General features: G+C 42.8%; 2 protein-coding genes and 1 long non-coding RNA gene across 4 annotated transcripts in view; all 3 read left to right on the top strand.

The window, feature by feature from the left end:
* Nucleotides 1-2,814: 2,814 nt before the first annotated feature.
* On the top strand, nt 2,815-8,515 carry LOC108962095 (uncharacterized). Its single transcript, XR_001990607.2, has 2 exons — nt 2,815-2,970; nt 8,271-8,515. It is a non-coding gene; the product is annotated as an uncharacterized LOC108962095 (long non-coding RNA).
* A 2,222-nt stretch (nt 8,516-10,737) lies between these two features.
* LOC127060062 (putative uncharacterized protein FLJ40606) lies at nt 10,738-11,184 on the top strand. The gene has a single exon (XM_050979083.1). The coding sequence runs from the start codon at nt 10,738-10,740 to the stop codon at nt 11,182-11,184; it is 447 nt and encodes a 148-aa protein (XP_050835040.1).
* Nucleotides 11,185-11,553: 369 nt separating this feature from the next.
* Nucleotides 11,554-19,015, top strand: part of CBFB (core-binding factor subunit beta) — a 37,901-nt gene continuing 30,439 nt past the window's right edge. For both annotated transcript variants that reach the window (XM_009090658.4, XM_018914626.3), the window contains exons 1-3: nt 11,554-11,702; nt 11,928-12,014; nt 16,420-16,536. In XM_009090658.4, the coding sequence (XP_009088906.1) occupies nt 11,625-11,702; nt 11,928-12,014; nt 16,420-16,536 (282 nt within the window). In that variant the 5' untranslated portion in view covers nt 11,554-11,624. The remainder of the gene's footprint in view (nt 11,703-11,927; nt 12,015-16,419; nt 16,537-19,015) is intronic.

The following is a 19,015-nucleotide window of genomic DNA, read 5'->3' as shown; positions in this document are numbered from 1 at the left end:
TCATTGTCTAACCCCCTCTCAGATGAGTGGTGCCCAGAGAGAACAGGCCTGCTCTGACAACTTACTAACTGTGACAGAGCTGCAAAGTAACAGTCAGTTAGGCTTAGTTTCTCCTTCATAGCAACCTGCAAGCTTCGCCTTGGAGGTGATGATACTGCCTGCAGGCAGAGCTCTCAGGAAGGTAATCCCTGAGTGCCATGGCAGGTTGTCTCTGGCACACTTTCATCCAGATTGTTGCTGGTGAAGCCTAAGGTGTGAATCCCTTTAATCTGTACTTGGCATTTCCCAGAGACAGAAGCCTAAGGTGGGTGGCCAAACATACCCTGTCTTGACCCTAAAACAGTAGCATGAAGATCACACCAGGTTTTCATCTTTGGAAATGCATGCTTCAGGTTCCTGCCAGAGAAGAACATACTAAAGGGCGAAGCTCTGCAATGGCAGTAAGGCAGACTCCTTATAAGAGCAGAAAAGAACCATGGTGGCATGGTGGCATGGTGGAAGATAAGTTTGTTGCCAAACTGAATGAGAGCAGATCTGATGGGGGCCAGTATCCAACGCTCTGAAATCAGCCTGCAGAGTGCAAAACAAAAACCTCTGGATCCCAGAAGATCTGTGACACTCAAAATTGATACTAATAAATTTGTTATTACACAATAACATCAAGGAAGCTGCTGCTAAGAGCAAAAGAGAAGTGTGGATGAAACAAGCCAAGGTCATGAGCTGCCCACCAGACATCCTCAGCTAGGCAGCAGAGGGATGTTCTGACATCTGTGGAATCTTCTGACATGCTCAAGTGGCTTCCTTTGATCCCTAAACGATGCCTCTTTGACTTCCTACAGTTAAAACAAAGTCTTGAACAAGAAAGAACAAAAACATCAAATAAACAGGATTCCCCATTTTATGAAGTACTTAGATATACAGTGAAGATCAGCCAAGTTGGAACTGAAGCAATAGAGTTGAAAAGTAGATTATGAAAATGGGGAGGAAAATCTCCCATTCAGGATCTTTCCTCAGAAAGATGAAACACAGGAGACTGCTAGATGAAAGGGACACAGCAACCTTGGATCTGACAGCACAGTGGAAGTCCCCTGGCTGGAGAAGAGAGGATGAGCTCTAAGGAGATCCTAGGGTAATGGGCTCAAATAAACCCTAGAGCAGAAGAAGAAGCAGTCAAAAAAGGAACTCCATCAATCAGTGGCCATAAAAATGTACGTGTGAACTTCTAAGAAATTCCCAGGGAGAAGAATAATTTGGGTTGAGAAGTGATGAATGCAGAACTCTAAATACTGGTCACTGGCCCTACTCAAAGTTTACTATGAGCATGGAGAGGTCACACAGCCTCCATGGGCCTCTGCTTCACCACTCCTTTCAGATTGGGGTAGAGATATTGTCTCTGTTAAAACATGGATGTAAAAATAGATCACTTTGACATGTATAAAATCGTTTCACTAAGGGAAGAGAATTATTGCTCATTATTAGCATGTATAGATGATTGTGTATAGAGTAAATAGAGCCTTGAAGTGTCACCCAGTTCACTTTTTAGCTGCTCTTTGCCATATCAGGGATGATTGTACTCCATCTGCTTCTGACAACCTCCTGTGATGGAAGTTCAGTTCTCCTGGGAAACCTATCCCAGGACTCAAGTTATCTTCACAGTTAAACCTTCTCCAGTTACCTAATCTTGATCTTGCTGCTGCGACTTGAACCCTTCATTACTGCTCACCCTATCTGCTGTGGAGCACAGGTTTCTGTAGATATGAGAGGTGTCTGGGTTCTCATGAGTGGGTTTGTACCCATCAAGGGTGTCGTGTGGTTTTCACTCTAAGAAGCCGTCTGACTACTTACAGCTTTGCCAAAGCTCAGCTATTTAGGCTAAAGCCTTTCCATGCCAGGCATTTCCCTCAAGCTCTTTTCCACCCCCTGCTTTTTTTCTTCATCTCTGTCTTTTTGTTTTAAAATGCAGCCAAAAATCTCAGCTGTTTCTGAGAACAAGGTTAGGGAATGATACTGCTGCATTATGGCTGAACAGGAGAACTAGAGTGGGGACTATTTTTGGAAACCTTGAGTGCTCTGATCTGAAATCTCAGAGAGGGGCTGTGACTTGAAGATCAAGCAGTCAGGTGCTAACCCCCCCAAAATGACAGCTGCCCATGGTGGACACAGGTTGGTTGACTTGGAAATCTCAGTTCATACTGAGATGTTCCTTGTGAGAGGTTCAGGAGTTACTCTTCTTGTCCTGAAGGGACTTTTCTTCCACAGCACAAACTCATTTGGACATGGAACTTGTAGTAAAGCAAGGTGTGGGAGCTCACTACACCTGTGCGCATTTTTTCTCTCTTTTCTGTTCGCTTACACCACAAACTGTGCAGTCTGCAGGTCAAACTCAAGCAAATTTGAGTGTGGGAGGGAAAGCAGACTTCATAAATTCCTTCAAAAGCCCTTAGATTACGTGGTATGAGTGAAAAGGGAGAATGGAGATGCAAATCCTGAGGAAGCCTTTGCTTTAATGCTCTGCAGAGAAGACCGTGTTTGTGGAGAACACTGTCATTTGTTAATGTCCCTGTGACATGATCCTACTTTGTATTTAAGATGTATTTTTCCTCCTTCAGCTTTCCAGGGTGGTTTTGTTTGGGTTTTTTTTTTTTCTTTCCCAAACAGTTAAGACTGTATAAAATCCCGGATCTCTGATGAAACCAGATCTGCCTTCGATACACATTAATCATGGCTGGATTATGGGGTTGGAGTAGCCACTGGAATTTCTTTCTGGTGAAACTGGAAGTGACCTTTGTTTCTTCTTGTTCTCTGGGTCAGTCTCAAGCTTAACTGGACATCTACAAAGGCTGCAGCTGCTAAGAGAGACCACAAAGGTGACTGAGGGGTGAAGAGCAACGTCCGCCACTCTCGTGCCTTGCTTCTGTTGTTGCTGCTGTAGTGTTGGCTGTGGATGTCTTGCTGATCTCCTTCCTCTTGGTAAACATAGGTCTGGGCAGAGTGGGAAAGGCACAAAACTGCAGAAAATTACAATGCTAAGCACTTGAAAAGAGGGAAAATCCACATCTAATAGGAAAATCCTGTGGTAGAGTGCGCTGAGACATCTGTCTTGGGACATAAAGAAGGCAGAGGAGCTGTTTTAAATAAACCCCTCAGCCTGGAACATGCAACCAAACCTGCATGGGGAAATTCTTGTGCCCTTATGAAGTCAAGGCAAAGTCTATCAGGCTTCATTCTGAACCGGGGCACGCCGCTTTGGATCAAGGTGGAGGACTGGGGCCATCCTAATTCCAAGTCAGTAAAAACAAATAGCTCTAGCAACAGAGGAGAAGCATGAAAACAAAGTTACTATCAACACTCTGCCTTTTTGAAATCCCTTCCAAATTCTCCAAGGATAAGATCAATGTGAACAAAAACAATAACAGCTCTGTGTGGAAAGAAGGTGAAAAGGCAGCTCCCTCAGCAGCACACACCCAAGAAATGGGCTTTGCTTTGCTTTCTTGGAGCTGACATGAGCCTGGCACAATTCAGTAGCACTCTAGAGCATCAGCCAGGTATTTTTTTTTAACTTTACGAGCTCTGTAATGAAAGCAGCGGTCGGCACCCCCTGTGCCAGAGCACTCCAAACCTGCCTGCGATGGAATGTGCTGATAAAGAGGAATATTTCCTTGTGGACTTTGTTTGAGACATAAATTTAAATATTGGTAATTTCCAGTATCAGCCTCAGCAAGAGATTCAACCCTTGGTGATCCATCTGTAAATGGTGGGAGCTCTTTCTAGCTTTAAATGTTTAATTAAACAACAGGTTTCATGACTTTGTCTCCCAGTCTCCCAGTTCTCCTAAGTGGACCAATGTTTTCTCTGAAAGCACAATAAAACAGCCAACAATCCATTTGTTACAATGAGACATGGCAGCCTAGTGTGTTAGGTGTATGAAAATGTAAGGTTTTGATGTGATTACTGTGTAACAAATCAGCAGAGCTCAGCTCAGTTCTGAAACATTCACCTTGAGAATGAAATTAATTCTTTAAGTAAGAACAATATTTTTAGAATAATCTGATGGTTTAAAAGTCAACATTTTGCTGCCTTTTATAAGGCAAATTTAAAGTTGGGCATGTGGATAAATATGAGTGACCAAGATGACTGAATAGTTGGAGACTAACTTACAGTATCTTCAGGAAAACTCCTTAAAAAGAGAAGGTTCAAAAAAATAAATCACATTCACAAATGCAATTTCTTTCCACCACTGCACCTCTGAGAGGAAATAATTATATCTCAAAGCTTACAAGAATAATCTCTTTAGAATCTGAATAGTCACTTGGACATGATCTGTACCAAGACTGAATCACCTCTAACTGTTTTACTAAGTATAATCAAAAGTATAACAGACTGTAAGACAGCTTGTTCAGTAATAAACATTCACATGTGAAAGAAGAACAGAGCTTTGAGTCACTGTTTAGCTTTCTTCCCCATGATCTCAAATTAAACCCATGAACAGCTATCCCTACAAAGGCCTTGCTTCCATGCTTTGAATCCTGACATGCCCTGTGTTGGTCATGCAGGAGCAGACACTGATGCAGGATACAAGCCCCTCTCTCTCTCACATCAGCCACCAAATTGGTTTGTGTCAACCAATGTCTTACAGTGCTGCGTATGCTAACAGGAGGGGAAAAACCCAAAACAAAACCAAAGCCCAAGACCCCCTGAAGACTGGGGAAAAATATAATTAATCCAGAATGATGATGTTGCATTTGGTTTATCAGATTTAAGTAGAGGAGGCTGCTATGTGCGTATTTTGACTGCCTTTTATACAGGGTCTCTGCTTGTGACCACTGTCACCCTGATTCTTTCATTTGGAAGGAAACTTCAGATATCCTGGGTGGGCAGGTTCACATCCACTCTGAGCTGCCTGAATACAACAAGCCTAGCTGGCTTGTGCTAGGTCTGAGGAACTGAAACTGTCTGCATTGTCCATTCTCATGTCTGGAAGCCCTTGAGATATGAAAATCCGCAGACACTTTCAGAACAACTCCAGGATTTCACATCTTGTCTGGCCCTTTTATGTCTGATTGTGCTTAATGTTTTCAAACCTTATAAAAGGCTCTCTACCATTGCATGTCACTCCCCCCCAGAATCATGCATATGCTTTTGAAGAAGGTCAAGGGAGCCTTTAGTCTGCTTTGCTGAGAGCCCATCTGGAGGACTCCATTCAGGGGATCCCAGAACAAGAAGGAGATCAGCCTGCTGGGGTTGGCTCAGAGAAGAGTGTGAAGATGAGCAGAGGCTGCAGCACATCCCTTATGAAGACAGGCTGAGAGCTAGGAGTACTCAGCCTGAGGAAGAAAAGGCTCCAGGGAAACCTTATTGCAGGTTTTCAGTACTTAAAGGGGGCTTATAGGAAAGGTGGGGACAAATGCTTTAGCAGGGCCCATTGCAATAGGACAAGAGGTAGTGGTTTTAAACAAAGAGAAGGTTTATTTCTATTAGATAGAAGGAAGAAATATTATACAGTGAGGGTGGTGAGGCACTGTCACAGGTTGTCCAGAGAGGTGGTGGATGCCTAATTCTCAGAAACATTCAAAGTCAGGTTTGCTAGGACTCTGAGCAACTTGGTCTAGTTGAAGATGACCCTGCTTGTTACAGGGGGATTAGACTAGACAACCTTTAAAGGTCCCTTCCAACCCAAACTATTCAAGGATTTTAAGTTTTTAATGGATTATCAAATGCAATGTAAGGAGACAGTGTGGCTGATAGCAGCACAGTAGGTAACACAGAAAAAGCTATGTCTGAACAACATACAATTGAGTGCCATTAGCACTGTCTGTGTACAGATAAGAGCATCTTCAGAGCTATTTTCACAAAGGCAGTTCTTAAACACTTCCTTTTATGTATTTAGGCTTGTGTGAGTCACATTTTGTGCTCAGTTAAACTTTCTCCTCATTGCTCAACATCTGGGATAATGATAGTGCCTGGCTCTTTACATAGATATCTCAAGATCTTCATCTGGAAATATCTCAAGTCACTTGATAGGTGGGCGAATTAAGGCATTAGAGGTGAAGCCATATGCCCAAAATCATCACTTGAAGGCCAAAGGCAAAGCTGGAAGAGGCACCCAGTCCTGGCTTCTGCTTGCCAGACGAGGGAGACTGAGTTCGGATAATATTTAACAGTTTGTGCTGTGATTGGTAAAATTAGGAAAAGAGGGGTTTTAAAATAAAAACTGTATACTTCCATTGCCAAAACATGTATGGATAGCACAGAATCATAGAAATGTGTACCTGCTGCAATCATCATCACTATCCCAAATAACCAGCATGAAAATGAAGTAGCCTTCTGGGATAATCTGTTCTAATTCGCTAACAATTGTGTAACTTGGGCTCCATTGCATCATTTGGAGGAATAATTTGTTCTGATGCTCTCAAGTTTCAATTCATATTAGTTTTACTAGAAAAAAAAACCCAAACCAAAAACCAACAACTGTATTCCCCTGGTTAATGGAAAGAATTTAAACAGATTTTCAATTCATTAGGATGTTGTGTACCAAGGTCATTGATCAGAAGCAAGCTTTGCCACACCAGACTCCTGAACCTGGAATCACACTGCATTTTCATATTTGCACATTTGTGATCTTTTTATGATCAAAAAGCAGCTATCAAGTGTCAGAAAGATGTGTTCAGGTGGATGTCCCAGGCTGTACAGGCCATGCTTTTGGGGAGAAGCTGCACATGTATGTTATTGAAATAAAGGCTGTTCATATGTGAAGCACACTGCTGAACTGCCAGTGCTCACAACCAGAGGCAGCCCAGGGTGTCCAAATCACACAGCTGGGAAAGGATGGCTGTTTCTACTGGCTTTTCATGTAGGCCATGAAGACTTAGGTATTTTTTTGCCCTGTAGAAGTAACCCAGGCTGAAGCAGAGGTGTGGATACACCTTCTCCAGCATGAGAATAGTTGTGACTGGGATGCTCACAGTGGAGGCTGGGAACTTGGGCTTCAACAGCCTCAGTGAGGGAAGGGTCCTGTCTCCTGGCTGAGTACTCCAAATGCTTTGAGTTATTTTGAGTAGCACCTGCAGGCATCTTCATTTAGGAAAAAAGGCTCCAGCTTTGGTATCTGGAATGAAGAGATGCATCTGTCTTGTAGCCTGGTTTAGAGAGAAGAGACATGAGGTGCTGTTTCCTCCCTCATACCTGCCATGCTTGGTGTTTTTTAAGTGGTAGTAGGCAACTTCCCACTCATAATGCAAAATTGGATTGTTTTGTTTAACTGTTGTGGTATGGCTCTTATCTCTGTGTGCTAGGTAAGATGTTTAGGTATCAACTTTGGACTTGGCCAAGTCCTCAAAGCTGCACATTGTTGCCTCTGGAGCTCCTACATCCATCTCTGCATAAAGTGCTTCCACTTTATTTAGTGCTTCCACAGACATGAACTGATTCTGATGGCTCGTGGTTCTTTTCATTGCCCATATCCTTCATTTGGATTATTTTGGGAGTCCTTAGATAGGATAAATCTTTATGCTGATGTATGCAGGCTATACATGAAAGGCTGCTCTGGGGCTGAGCTGCAGTGTTTCAGGATGATTTCTGCATGTGTCTGTGGGTCCATGAACTGATCAGCAGCACCTCCTCACTGGTGGGGTGACTCCCGTGAAGATATTCTGGCTGGGAGCATCAGTTGTAGTAGCAGGGAAATGAAAATTAGTCTGGGCAAAAGAGCAATTAATTTTCTCAATTCCTCCCTCTTCCCCCCTCTCCCCCCACCAGTTTTGTAGTACCCATAAGCACAGACCTTGCATAAGTGGATTGCATTTCACACCTAATGTGCATAATTATATCTTGCAAACAGTTTATTAATGGATCTATAATCACAGAGTAGCTTGTACATACATAATGCTGGTGTTTGATTATACTGCAGCTGCCATAGATCAGTGGATGCACAGGAGTCTGGTTTATTAGTGTCTCACACGTGTGAAGTCTAGAGAACAATATAACACCAGTGCCATGCAGTTGCTCATCAAATGCTGCTACCTAGGGGAAACCAGAGACTTTAAAGATGTGGTAAAGAAGAGTTATAGAAAAAGCAGTACATAACAGGACTTGGAACTTGAAGAAAGCTCCCTTTCTCAAAAACATTCCATCCGTAAATCCTTCAGTGGTGTTCTGTCTCAATTATCAATGCACTGTAAACATGTTAGATCTTATTTTGGAAAGGGATCTGTTCTGAGAATTCACTCAGAGAGCAGCATGCCTACAAGTTTGACCATTTCTGTTTTCTGAAGGTGACTCACCCAGAGGACTGATGAACAGCCTAAGTTCTTGTGAATCAACAAACCAAGGATCTGCAGACTGAGCTAAGCCTACTAAAATCTGAGCAGCCTGAACCACAGTAAAATAGTTTGTAGAGATATCACCAAGATGCCTTTGGGAAGCAACAGTTGCATTTGGTTATGCACAAGGAAAAAGGTTCTAGCTTGTTTTGGTGTGTTGTGCTAAAAGCAAATAAAAATTTTGGTGAGCTGCAGAATTCCCATGAGATTGCATCCCATCTCTCACACGTTAACCTCAGCTTTGCCTCTCATGTCCCCCAGCTACCACCTGCGAAGCTGCCTCTGATCTATGTTGACTGTCTGGCTGGTGGCCAGTGACTCTGGCCAAACAGGGTAAATAACTGCAAATTATGCTCTAGACTTTCTTGCAGCAAAGACATTATTAGTTTGTGTGCCTCTCCTCCATCTAGTTAGGAACAAAAAAATAAGAACTCTGCTGTCTTTAAGACTCTAATTGTCTTGTTAAATGTTGGGGGCTGAGAGAGGTAGAGAAAGGAAGAACTGCTGCAATTTCATAGCTTTTCTTGATGACAAAACATGTCTAAAATAATTGTTTTCTTTAGATGAACATGAAATAATTGGTTCCCTTTGCTAAGAAGGTATTCATTTTTCAGAGCAAAAGCTCTTAGCTAGCTTAGTGTAAAGAAACTGGGTAAATTCAGAAGAATAATATGATCCTGTTCCACTGTGCTCTATCTCACCCCTTCCTGCTATCCTGTTTCTGCATCAACTAACTGAAGCAACAAGCATGGGCAGTGTCTGATCTCTTACAGACTTTCTGATAATATTGACTCACTTTATTTAAAATAAAAACTTTGGAACGATGAAAACTGCAGGATGACAAATGTTAAACAAAGAGCTGCATGGGGAAAGCAGTCAAACTTGATATTGTTTCCAAAGTCTTGAAAAATATATGCCAAGGTCAAAACACAAAACTTGCTAGGTGATTACATCTCCTGTTTCTTATTTTAGGGCTTTACAACCACTCATCTCGTTTTTGACCTTGGTAATTTTTTTTTTGCAAACTGTTGTTTGGAAAAAAGCTCCGTCAGTTTCAGGGCCGAGGAGGTAGAACTGGGTAGTGAAAGATTATTGGAGGTCAAGAGAGCAGATTTCTACCTTATGAACTTGGCAGCTCTCCTGCAGGCCTACGCTCCTGGTATTGATCTCGCTGTAAGATGAATAGTGATATAGATTTTTTTTTTTAAATGTCTTATTTTGGGACCTTTTAAATGTGGCTGACATTCACAAAAATTTCACTTAAGGGTTGATATTAATCTAAATGAATCAAGACAATACACAATATTTTATGTTTTCAAGCTCAGTGTATTTTCTTTTCAGATTGAAAAACTCCTTTTAAAATATTTACCTATATTTCTGCAATGCAGCAACATACCAAAAATCAGAAGAAACAGTTTAAACAGTTGTCTTCACTTTTCCTATTGAACAGAAAACTATTAAGTTTCTCATAGCATATTTTCTACATTTATAAGAAAAGTCTAAAGTTTTTTTCTGTAAAGTCTGTATACAATAAGTTAAGGGTTACAGTTACTTCACCCATTTTTTTTTTTTTATTATTTTGCTCCTACTTGATTCAAATTTTGTCTTCTGGCTCACCTTAGCATTGCTGGGTTTGATTTGCATGACTATGTGTAAAGTTAACATTGTAACACTGAGAGGTTAGAAAACCTCATTCCTTTATCAAAAGATCTAATATGCTCTAATATTTTAATGTTGGCAATAGGTATCGTAATATGTTTTTGGCTCATGCTGCCATCCTTATGATGCTCCAGAGCTGCTAAAAACCTGGGGGAGTAGTTGTAGGAGAAAAAATCCCAGAATATTGAGTTGGAAGGGACCCACAAGGAACATAGAATCCAACTCCTACAACTGCACAGGACAACCCTTAGAGATATTCTATGTGCCCGAGAGCATTGTCCAAATGCTTCTCGAACTCTGTCAGGTTTGGTGCTGTGATCACTTTCCTGGGCAGCCTGTTCCGTTGCCCAGCCACCCTGTGGGTGAAGAACCTTTTTCTGACATCCAACCTAAACCTCCCCTGACACAACTTCAGGCCGTTTCCTTGGGTCCTGTCATTAATTGCCAGAGACAACACACGGGTGCCTGCCCCTCCACTTTCCCTCACGAGGAAGTTGTAGACAGTAATGAAGAATCGAGGTATAAAGTAATATATATGAAAAAACTGATTTAGGGGCAGGTGATATATGTCCTGCAATGCTCTTGGATTGAATTAGCTCCTGTAAAATGTGTGTTCATGAAGAATCAAGAGTTCAGGCTGCTGTGTTTCTAGCCTGAAAGTGAACTTTTCAAGCACTGCTGCAGCAAAGTTCTGGGTTTATGTTTTACTCTAGACTGACACCACGACTTCAAAGACACCGAGCCACATCCTGAGGTGGTGATGGGTGCTCCCGCTGCCCTCGGGAACGGGCCCCCGCCCCGGGCAGTGCGGCTGGGCGGGCGGGGGGACCGACCGACGGATGCACCGCGTGTGGGGCGGCAGCCGGACGGCGGGCTGGCTCCTGTCAGCGGCCGGCTCCGCGACCACCCTTGGGCTCCTCCAGCCTTCACGCTGGCCTCGGGGACGGAGACAGACGAGGAGGTGCGATGTCAGCGCTGTCCCTTCCGACCTGCCCCATCCTCACCGTCACCCTCGAGGCGGGGGAGGCGGCACGGCCACCGCCTGCTCCCCACCCGAGCGGGCCGGCGGAGCAGGTGCGGGGTCCCTGCCGTGAGGGGGGCGCTCCCCATCGTCACCGGGGCGCGAGGGGCGGCCGGTCCCTGCCCGCCGCAGTGCTGGGGCTGCTCCCCTCGCAGCGGGGAGGAGGAAAGCGCCGAGCCGCGGTGACGGGGGGAGCGGTGACGGGGGAGCGAGCACAGCGGCCCCGCTGCGGGCGAGACAGCGCCCGGCCGAGGGACGCGGAGGGGGCTCTGAGTCACCCCTCGCCCGCTTCCCGCCTCGCGCGGCGCATGCGCGGCGGCGGCGGCGGAGTTGTGAATGGCGCGGCTGTTCGGGCCGAGTTTACGAGCCGGGAGGAAGTCGGAGGGGAGGGAGCGGGCTGGGGGCGGGAGCGGGCGGCGGCGGCAGCGGCAGCATCGAGCTCCGGCGGCGGCTGCGGCTGCTCTGCGTGCGCCGCGGGAGGAGGAGGGACGGGAGGAGGGAAGGGGGGGCGCCGCCGGCGGGGGCTAACAAAGGGCGAGGCGAGCGCTGGGGCTGGGACAGCGCGGGGCGGGCGGGAGGGAGGGAGGGAAGGAAGGAGGGCAGCCGGCGGCGGCGGCCCCACCACCATGCCGCGGGTTGTCCCCGACCAGCGGAGCAAGTTCGAGAACGAGGAGTTCTTCAGGAAGCTGAGCCGCGAGTGCGAGGTAAGGCGGCCGTGGCGGCGGGGCTCCCCCTTCTCTCCCTCCCTCCCTCCGCCCGCCGTGGGGAAAGTTTCCGCGGGCCGCGGAGGGGGCTGAGAGAAGCCCCGCACCTTCTCTCAGCTGCGGCGGGAGCCGAACCGGCGGCGCGGGGAGGTGCAGTCAGTGCACTCCGCTGCCCCCTTATCGCCGGGATTGGCCCCTCCTGATTGCGCGCCCTGTTCCCCGCAGATTAAATACACCGGCTTCAGGGACCGGCCGCACGAGGAGAGGCAGGCCCGCTTCCAGAACGCCTGCCGCGACGGCCGCTCCGAGATCGTAAGTGGCGCCGCGCTCCCCTCGGTGCCCGCCGGCACCGAGCCGGGCCGCGCTGGGCTCGTGAAATAAAAGTTTGGGGGAAGCCGTCGGGGCAGCGAGCGCTGCGCGGTGCCTAAGCCCGAAGGCTCGGGGCCGGGACGGTGCCTGGGGCCGGTGGGGGCCGCGTCGTGAAGGAGAGGTTTCCTTAAGGAGGGGAATGACATCGGCTGCCTTTCAAACGCCGAGGGAAAGGAGGTTTTGGTGAACAGGCGGCATTTCTGTCCGCCTTGGGAATAGTGCTTTTTCAGTCGGAGGTGTCGGCTCGCTCCCGAGCGGCGACAGTGGTTGTCCGGAGCGCCGGCGTGACAGGGAAGGAAGGAGAATGCCCGGCAGTGAGAACGGGCTGTGCTCCTTCCCTGGGCACGTGCTGCAACTACGAGCTGCTTATTTCAATGTTCAGCTTTTTTGCTTTTTTTTCTTTTCTCTTTTTTTTTTTTTCTTTCCGGAAGCAGTAGCTTTGAGAAATGAGTAACATTGTTCAGAAGGCGCTTGCTTAAAGTCCTGAGTGAGCTGTTTGATGTATTTGTGAACTAAATCAAACGCTTTTAAAATTAGGCTTTGAAACTTTCAACTTCAGCTCAGTTTTTCTCATTCATTAAGGTTAGTTACAGACTACTGTTGCCCTCTGAAATAAGAAGTGAGGTGAAGTATGGCTCAGAGTAATCAAGAACTGACTATTTCCTGGTTTGATTTCTGCTCCAGGTTGCTTCTATAGAATTAGTATTCCATAGCATTGTTAAGTTTGTAACTCTACTATTGAAATGCAGAAGTAACCTCTTTCATTTACAATATATAGTGAAAGACAAGGTAAAATAGAAAATAAACCCCACTTCCACCAAGTTTGGTTTTATGAGCATTCTTTAATTTCACGTGGTATACATACTGCTAGTCAGTTCACAATGAAATTATTCTTATGTATAATGCAATTACTCTTATGCATATCCAAAAATACTTGAATAGCAGTTACTATAGCTGGTCTCGTTAATTTGCTTTTGTCAGTAAAAGGATACACACTCAAGAACTTGGTTACCTTTTACGGAATAACTTTATTTTAGCTGAATCGTATCCCTGCTTGTTATTTCTTGTTTTAGAATCTGTAATATTATTTTACAAGAGGCCTCCTGTAGATAGGTTCTTAATTTTAGGGGTTTTTTTGTATTCATTTTTCTTTGTCCATGTTTGCTTCCTTTAAGAAAGCACCAGGGAAACAATGGGTAGGTAAGGAAGACATAGTTTGCTAGCAGTGGAAGTTCCTGTACAGGTGAAAGTGTATATTATATCTGAATCCCTGCCTAAAGAAAAAAAGGCCGTGTAGTTATAACTAGCTTTCTAATGCAGCCTTGCAGTTATTTATATAAATGGGAAATCACTGTAGTTCCACCTTTGTACTTCTGTGCCTGCCACTGCCTATTTTTGCCAGAACTTCATCCCTTGGAAGCAAGCAGTGATGCATGTTCTACATATTTTCACTCTACTTAATTATAAAACGGGCTCTATATTTCTTCATCTGAAACATCTGGTTTTGTTTTGTGAACAGGGCATGAGTAGTCAGGTTTATTTAGAAATGTAGTGTATGTAATGACTGATGTTAAAAAGAGCTAGTAATTTTACTTCTTTTTTTTGGTCTTGAATGTTTTTCCAGACATCAAGGATTTATTCTTTTATCTCCAAAGGGAGCCTTTGCAAATGACCTTACATATTTTGAAGCAGAAAAAAACCCCCAGAGAACAGCTCAGGGATTTAATGTAGAACCGGCAGTAAGTCGTTGGCTACGTGTGTCAAATAGCTCTTGATTGAATAAAGGAAATAATTAGCAATATTACTGAGAAGTAAATGTGAAGTGTATTAAATAAGATTTCATGTTTACTGGCAATGCTTTGATAACTTAAATAACCTCATGTGTTTGGTTTGCTTTGGAAGGTACTTCTATTTACGTTGTCTGTGTGTGGGTCAGGTCGCCCTTGTACTACCTGATAAGCTTTTCACAAAATTGTGACATAAATGTCTGATAGCTTTTCAGACTGGGCTTTAAAAGGCTCTGCAGACAAAACTAAAGTTTTCTTACTTTGAAGTATAAAATGAAACTAGTGGTGTGATTTTTTTTTTAATCATTATTGTTATTTTTTATTTAATTCATTTGTTATTTGGTGGAAATTAATGGCTTCCATGTAGTCTTATGTGGTTATTAGCAGTACTGTTCTTGAGTTTTTCAGTATTGACCTATGATTTGATTTGAGAAGCATATGGGTACTTTAACTGGATGGTTTTGTCTCTTCAAAGGGGGGGGAACAGGCTTCAGAAATCCAGAGAACAAATATCTACATAGCTTTTCATGGTTTAAATGGTGCCTGCCTGACTGTATGAGGATGTGGAATGTGTGTGCTTTTATCTTCTTCTGTTCTCTGATATTTTCCCCCCTGTTTTCATGGCCCTTTAGCACACATTGGGGATGGAAGCAGGAAGGCATGGGCACTTCACTGTCTTGCTGGGTTTCCCGGAAAGCGAGTACAGTTCTTTTGACCCAGTACCCAGAACTGGACTGGTCCATAGGGCTTCAGTGGTCAGCTGGTTTACTCTCAAAGATCTCTCCTTGATATTTTAAATGTATAAATCAAGGAGTATAAAACACATATTTACTCAAGATGCTCAGAGGTAGGAAAACAGTTCTTGAGCAGACTAAGTGATGAAGACTCAGCATCACAAATATTTGGAGATAAGTATATTTTCTTTTGTTGATGCTAAATAGCATCCCTTGCTAAAGCAAAAGGATAATAGGAGATAGTGAGCCTGATAGTGGTGGTCTGCAGCTCTGACAGATTTGATGCCTCCTAGTTGTGCAAGTGTATCCTTGATGAAATTTCCGTTGCGTGGATTGAAATTTTTGTCTTTGCAAACAAGTATTAATGCACAAATTCTTCTGCCATTACTAGGACTGATTTGTTAATTTTAATGACATTGAGAATGTGCCTATAGGAGACAAAACAAGCAAACAAAAACAACAACAAAAATTTTAAAATCTGTTTTTAAGAATGGCCTGGAACCAAAACTGATTGCAGAGCATTGGTCTCCATTGGTGGAGGGGGGAAGAGCCAAGACAAAGCACTTCTACTTTCAAAATGGGAGGTATTAATCCTGTGACAGTGTTGCAGTCCATGACTGGAACTATCTTAAATAACATGTAGCTGTAGTGTCGCAGGTAGCAGTACAGTTATGCCCTGAAGTGGCTGAATTCTGGGTTGCTTGAAAGAAATCTGCTTGTCAGGAAATTCCAACTGTTAAAGTAGTAGTTGTAGAGCTTTTAAGAAAAGCTGTATTCTAGATTAATGACCATTTAAATCTAAGTGATCATGGTAATAAATACTGTCATTTGATTGCAACAAATTGTGTTTAACCCTGGGATTTTGATAGGAGTGATATGCTGTGAGTCTGTGTGAGTATGCACATGCTTACAAGACAGCATGCTCGTCTGTACCAGAGAAAAGTATAAATACTGTGAATCTGACTTCTGCTTGCAAAAATATTTTTTTATTTCATGTCTAGGAATGGCTGTACTCATCATCGCTTGGAGTTAAGATAAATTAACAAATACAGGGAGTTTATAAAGAAAACTGAATCCCATTTTCATTTGAAATTGTAGAAAATTGCTTGCTTGAAAGCAATGTGTGCTTTTCCTAATGGGTTTAAGCCAGTCCCTTTAATCATTTTACAAAGGGCTGAAGCTGAGAGGAATTCCTACAGTTGCCTTTTCTCACTGACACAGCATCTGCTGATCTGGGTATCACTGGTGTCTTAATGTGGCACGAGGACTTCGTCCTGTGCAGTTTGATTGAACTGTGTATTGATGCTGCATGCCAGTAGATGATAAAAGAGGAATATTTATCCTTCAGTTAAGTGTCTATCTAGGTATAATTAGATTGTGAAAGGAAACAAATCCTTTTCTTTCAAAAAAAGTTATCCTTAGTAATGGGTCTAAGGAGTTGATTTTCCTTCAGCAGTACTTCTTTTCAAAGAGGCTGCCTATCTCTAAAAGCATGGGCAGTTTTTAACATTGTAGGTACTAAGTTGGTGCAGGGTATCCAGACAGAACTGAAAGGACAGATTCTAATGTCAGCAAAACTGATTTGAAAGAAGTATTGATTCTATGTTGTATTTTATATCCGAAGCAGCCAATGGCAAATGTTGTCAAAATGGAATCAGATGTTTGTAACTTAATACTTAAGAAAAATGATGAGTGCATGTTTTTGACTTTAAGTATTCTCTATGCTGCCTGGCTTAAGACATAAACTGATGTAAAAATAAATGACTGCCTGCATAATTTATGTAATGTCTTGCTCCCTGATCCTGTTTGTATTGATTTTTCTAAAAGGCTTTTGTGGCCACAGGAACCAATCTGTCTCTCCAGTTTTTTCCGGCCAGCTGGCAGGGGGAGCAGCGACAGACACCGACCCGGGAATATGTTGACTTTGAAAGAGAAGGAGGCAAGGTAAGGAGGAAATTGTTGAAACTGAAAGAAATTTTTTTTTTGTTCTGCTTATGGTCTTACTGGTATAGTCTGCAAGTATGATGTGAGATTTCTAATATTTCACACCTCCATGCAGGTAGGTAGTGATGTGAGTACAAGTGAAAGATGGTAAGATAAAATATTGCTTTGTTTTAAACATGTTGATGTTTAGGCAAATGGAAGAATTGGGAAATGCGGGCAGTACTGGTGGCTTTCCATTATTTTGAGAAAGAGAAATATTTCTACTGTCATGCTATGATAAAATTTTGGGGAACAGTTTAAATTTGGTGTTTTGTAGGTGCTTCTAAAGAAATTAGACTTTGGCCAATTAATTGTGATAGACAATGAAAATTTGCACTTTCAGCAGGTTATTTCACTGTGTCTTTGGCTGCCCATTGGTACAGCAAGCAGGCAGTGTGCTCTAAGTGGAATGAATCTTTTTCTCAGTTTCACCATCAGCTATACAGAAGCAGCATCACCACTTTCAGAATTGATTTCTGAATCTCTTTTTTCTGAGGTGGTTGTCCCATAGGCTGATGTTGAAAGCGCAAATTCCCTAGTGGCAGTGATGATTACTGTGAGGCTGTATTAGATTTAAAGTCAGAAACCTTGCTTAGTCTCATCAGAATAAAGTTACTGAAATCACCTACAGCTGGTTTGGTTTTACAGGAAAAACATACTTTTAAAATACAGATGCTGTCTCTTATCTGTGCTCCTATGGGTGCTTTGGGACTGATCCAAAGATCACTGAATTCCATGGGAGACTTTCTTCAGAACTTTCTTCAGTGGGTATATACCAGCACTTAAGCCCTCATAGTTTCTCTATTTCAGGCTAATTTTTGTGTAATTTTTTTTTTATTTTTTAAAACTTTTAATGGACTACAAAATCCTTCCTTTTGCCTATTTTTTTTACCTACCCTTGTAACAAGAAACAGCTAATGCTACCAAACCTACCAGGCTGGAGGAAATACTTGAAGCATATTCAGGTTTAATGGCATATTGGGTCTTTTAAATGCTGCTAGGTGGAAGATAAATATTTCCTATAGTGGGAAAACTTGATTGGAAGAAAAAAAAATTCCTGAGGGCAGTTATGGTATGTGGAATTCAAGTTAATGAGTTTTTTTGGAAAAAATTGTTTTCCATGTAGTCCTGTGAGGCTTGCAGAAGTTTGACAAATTGGGGGAGAAGTGAAGTTGGCTGTCTGGGTACTGACTGCTTTGCTAAGGAAACTGAATTGAATCTGGCTCTTACTGAAAAATATTGATTCTGGCTCACAATTGAATGAGGAATTTTTCTTGTAATGTGTAAGAAGACTGAAGTCTCTCTTCTTGCCAGTTCAAAACTAATTTTATTTACTCCTATGATTTTTTTTAACTTTGTTTTCTCTGAATGAATTCTTAAAGTACTGAACTACTTCATCCATTTTCTTGTGTTGTCTTAATCATGTAAGAGCATGGTAGGTATGCTGGATATTAAAATAGAATATGAGCCTCATTAATGAATGCCACTCCTTCTTTTATGTGTGTTTACAGTAAATTCTAGACTGCTTCACTGAAATGTTTGAAAGAATTCCTCTGAATGAGGCTAGAGCTGGACAGACAGATAAATGGGAATAATGCTATGCTCTGCTATGAACAAATCACAAATTCACTGTTGTAATCAGCCCTTCCTTGTGTAAATCACTGTGCTCTGCACAGAATTAAACTGCTCTGAAAGTCAGCCACTCCCATGATTGGAGCAGAGGAATGAGCAGTGGGAGAGTGTTTTATGTTATCAACGGAAACAGTTCAGGCCTTTCATATGAATTGTCTGAGATTGTTCTCTCTAGATTTTTGTCATTTGGCTTAATTAAGAATTTCTTTCGCAGGCTTCAGCAGTCTCTTAAAACCATGTGATTTTTGTAGCTCTGTGCAACATTGTTTTATGAGCTTTGATTCTTGAGGCAGTGCATAATGTGTGTTTGTTCATCACTGGATTTATGCCAGTAAGGCATGTTTTTAATTATATGAATAAAAAAGGCTAAGGGGGAAGCTGTCAGTTAATAATTATCTTAAGCATTAGTTTGAGATCTAGAATGTAGATAAACTTACCAACATTAGAATATTTTTATTCTGGAATTCTGCTTTGGTGTTTGGCTAAACAATGCTGGCCCAAAATAGTTTATCCAGATTTGAAGTATGTCACTATTGTGCTAAAGCAGTTTTGTACACAGATTGACAAAGCTACCAGTGCAGCATCTGCTGGAATTGCTGCTTAAGTGATTGAATTTTAGAAAGAGCAACACTCTTGTGAAAGTTGGGATCCTGCAAATACATACTTCATAGGCTTGAGGTTTTTCAATCTGGTATTTCTTAACTGAGGGGATTTTTTTATATGCTTAATTTGCCTTTTAATTTGATGCATCTGATGTTCACAATGGGTGGGTAGGCCTCTGGTGGATACCCTGTCTTCATTAATCCAA

Source organism: Serinus canaria, chromosome 11 (assembly GCF_022539315.1).
Source record: "Serinus canaria isolate serCan28SL12 chromosome 11, serCan2020, whole genome shotgun sequence".
NCBI lineage: Eukaryota > Metazoa > Chordata > Aves > Passeriformes > Fringillidae > Serinus > Serinus canaria.
The sequence above is the reverse complement of the archived record's forward strand: the minus strand, read 5'-3'. Positions and strand labels throughout refer to the sequence as shown.

What these genes read in the sequence shown, in the direction of transcription:
- LOC127060062 (XM_050979083.1), top strand. Translation starts at nt 10,738, where the DNA reads ATGGGTGCTCCCGCTGCCCTCGGGAACGGGCCCCCGCCCCGGGCAGTG.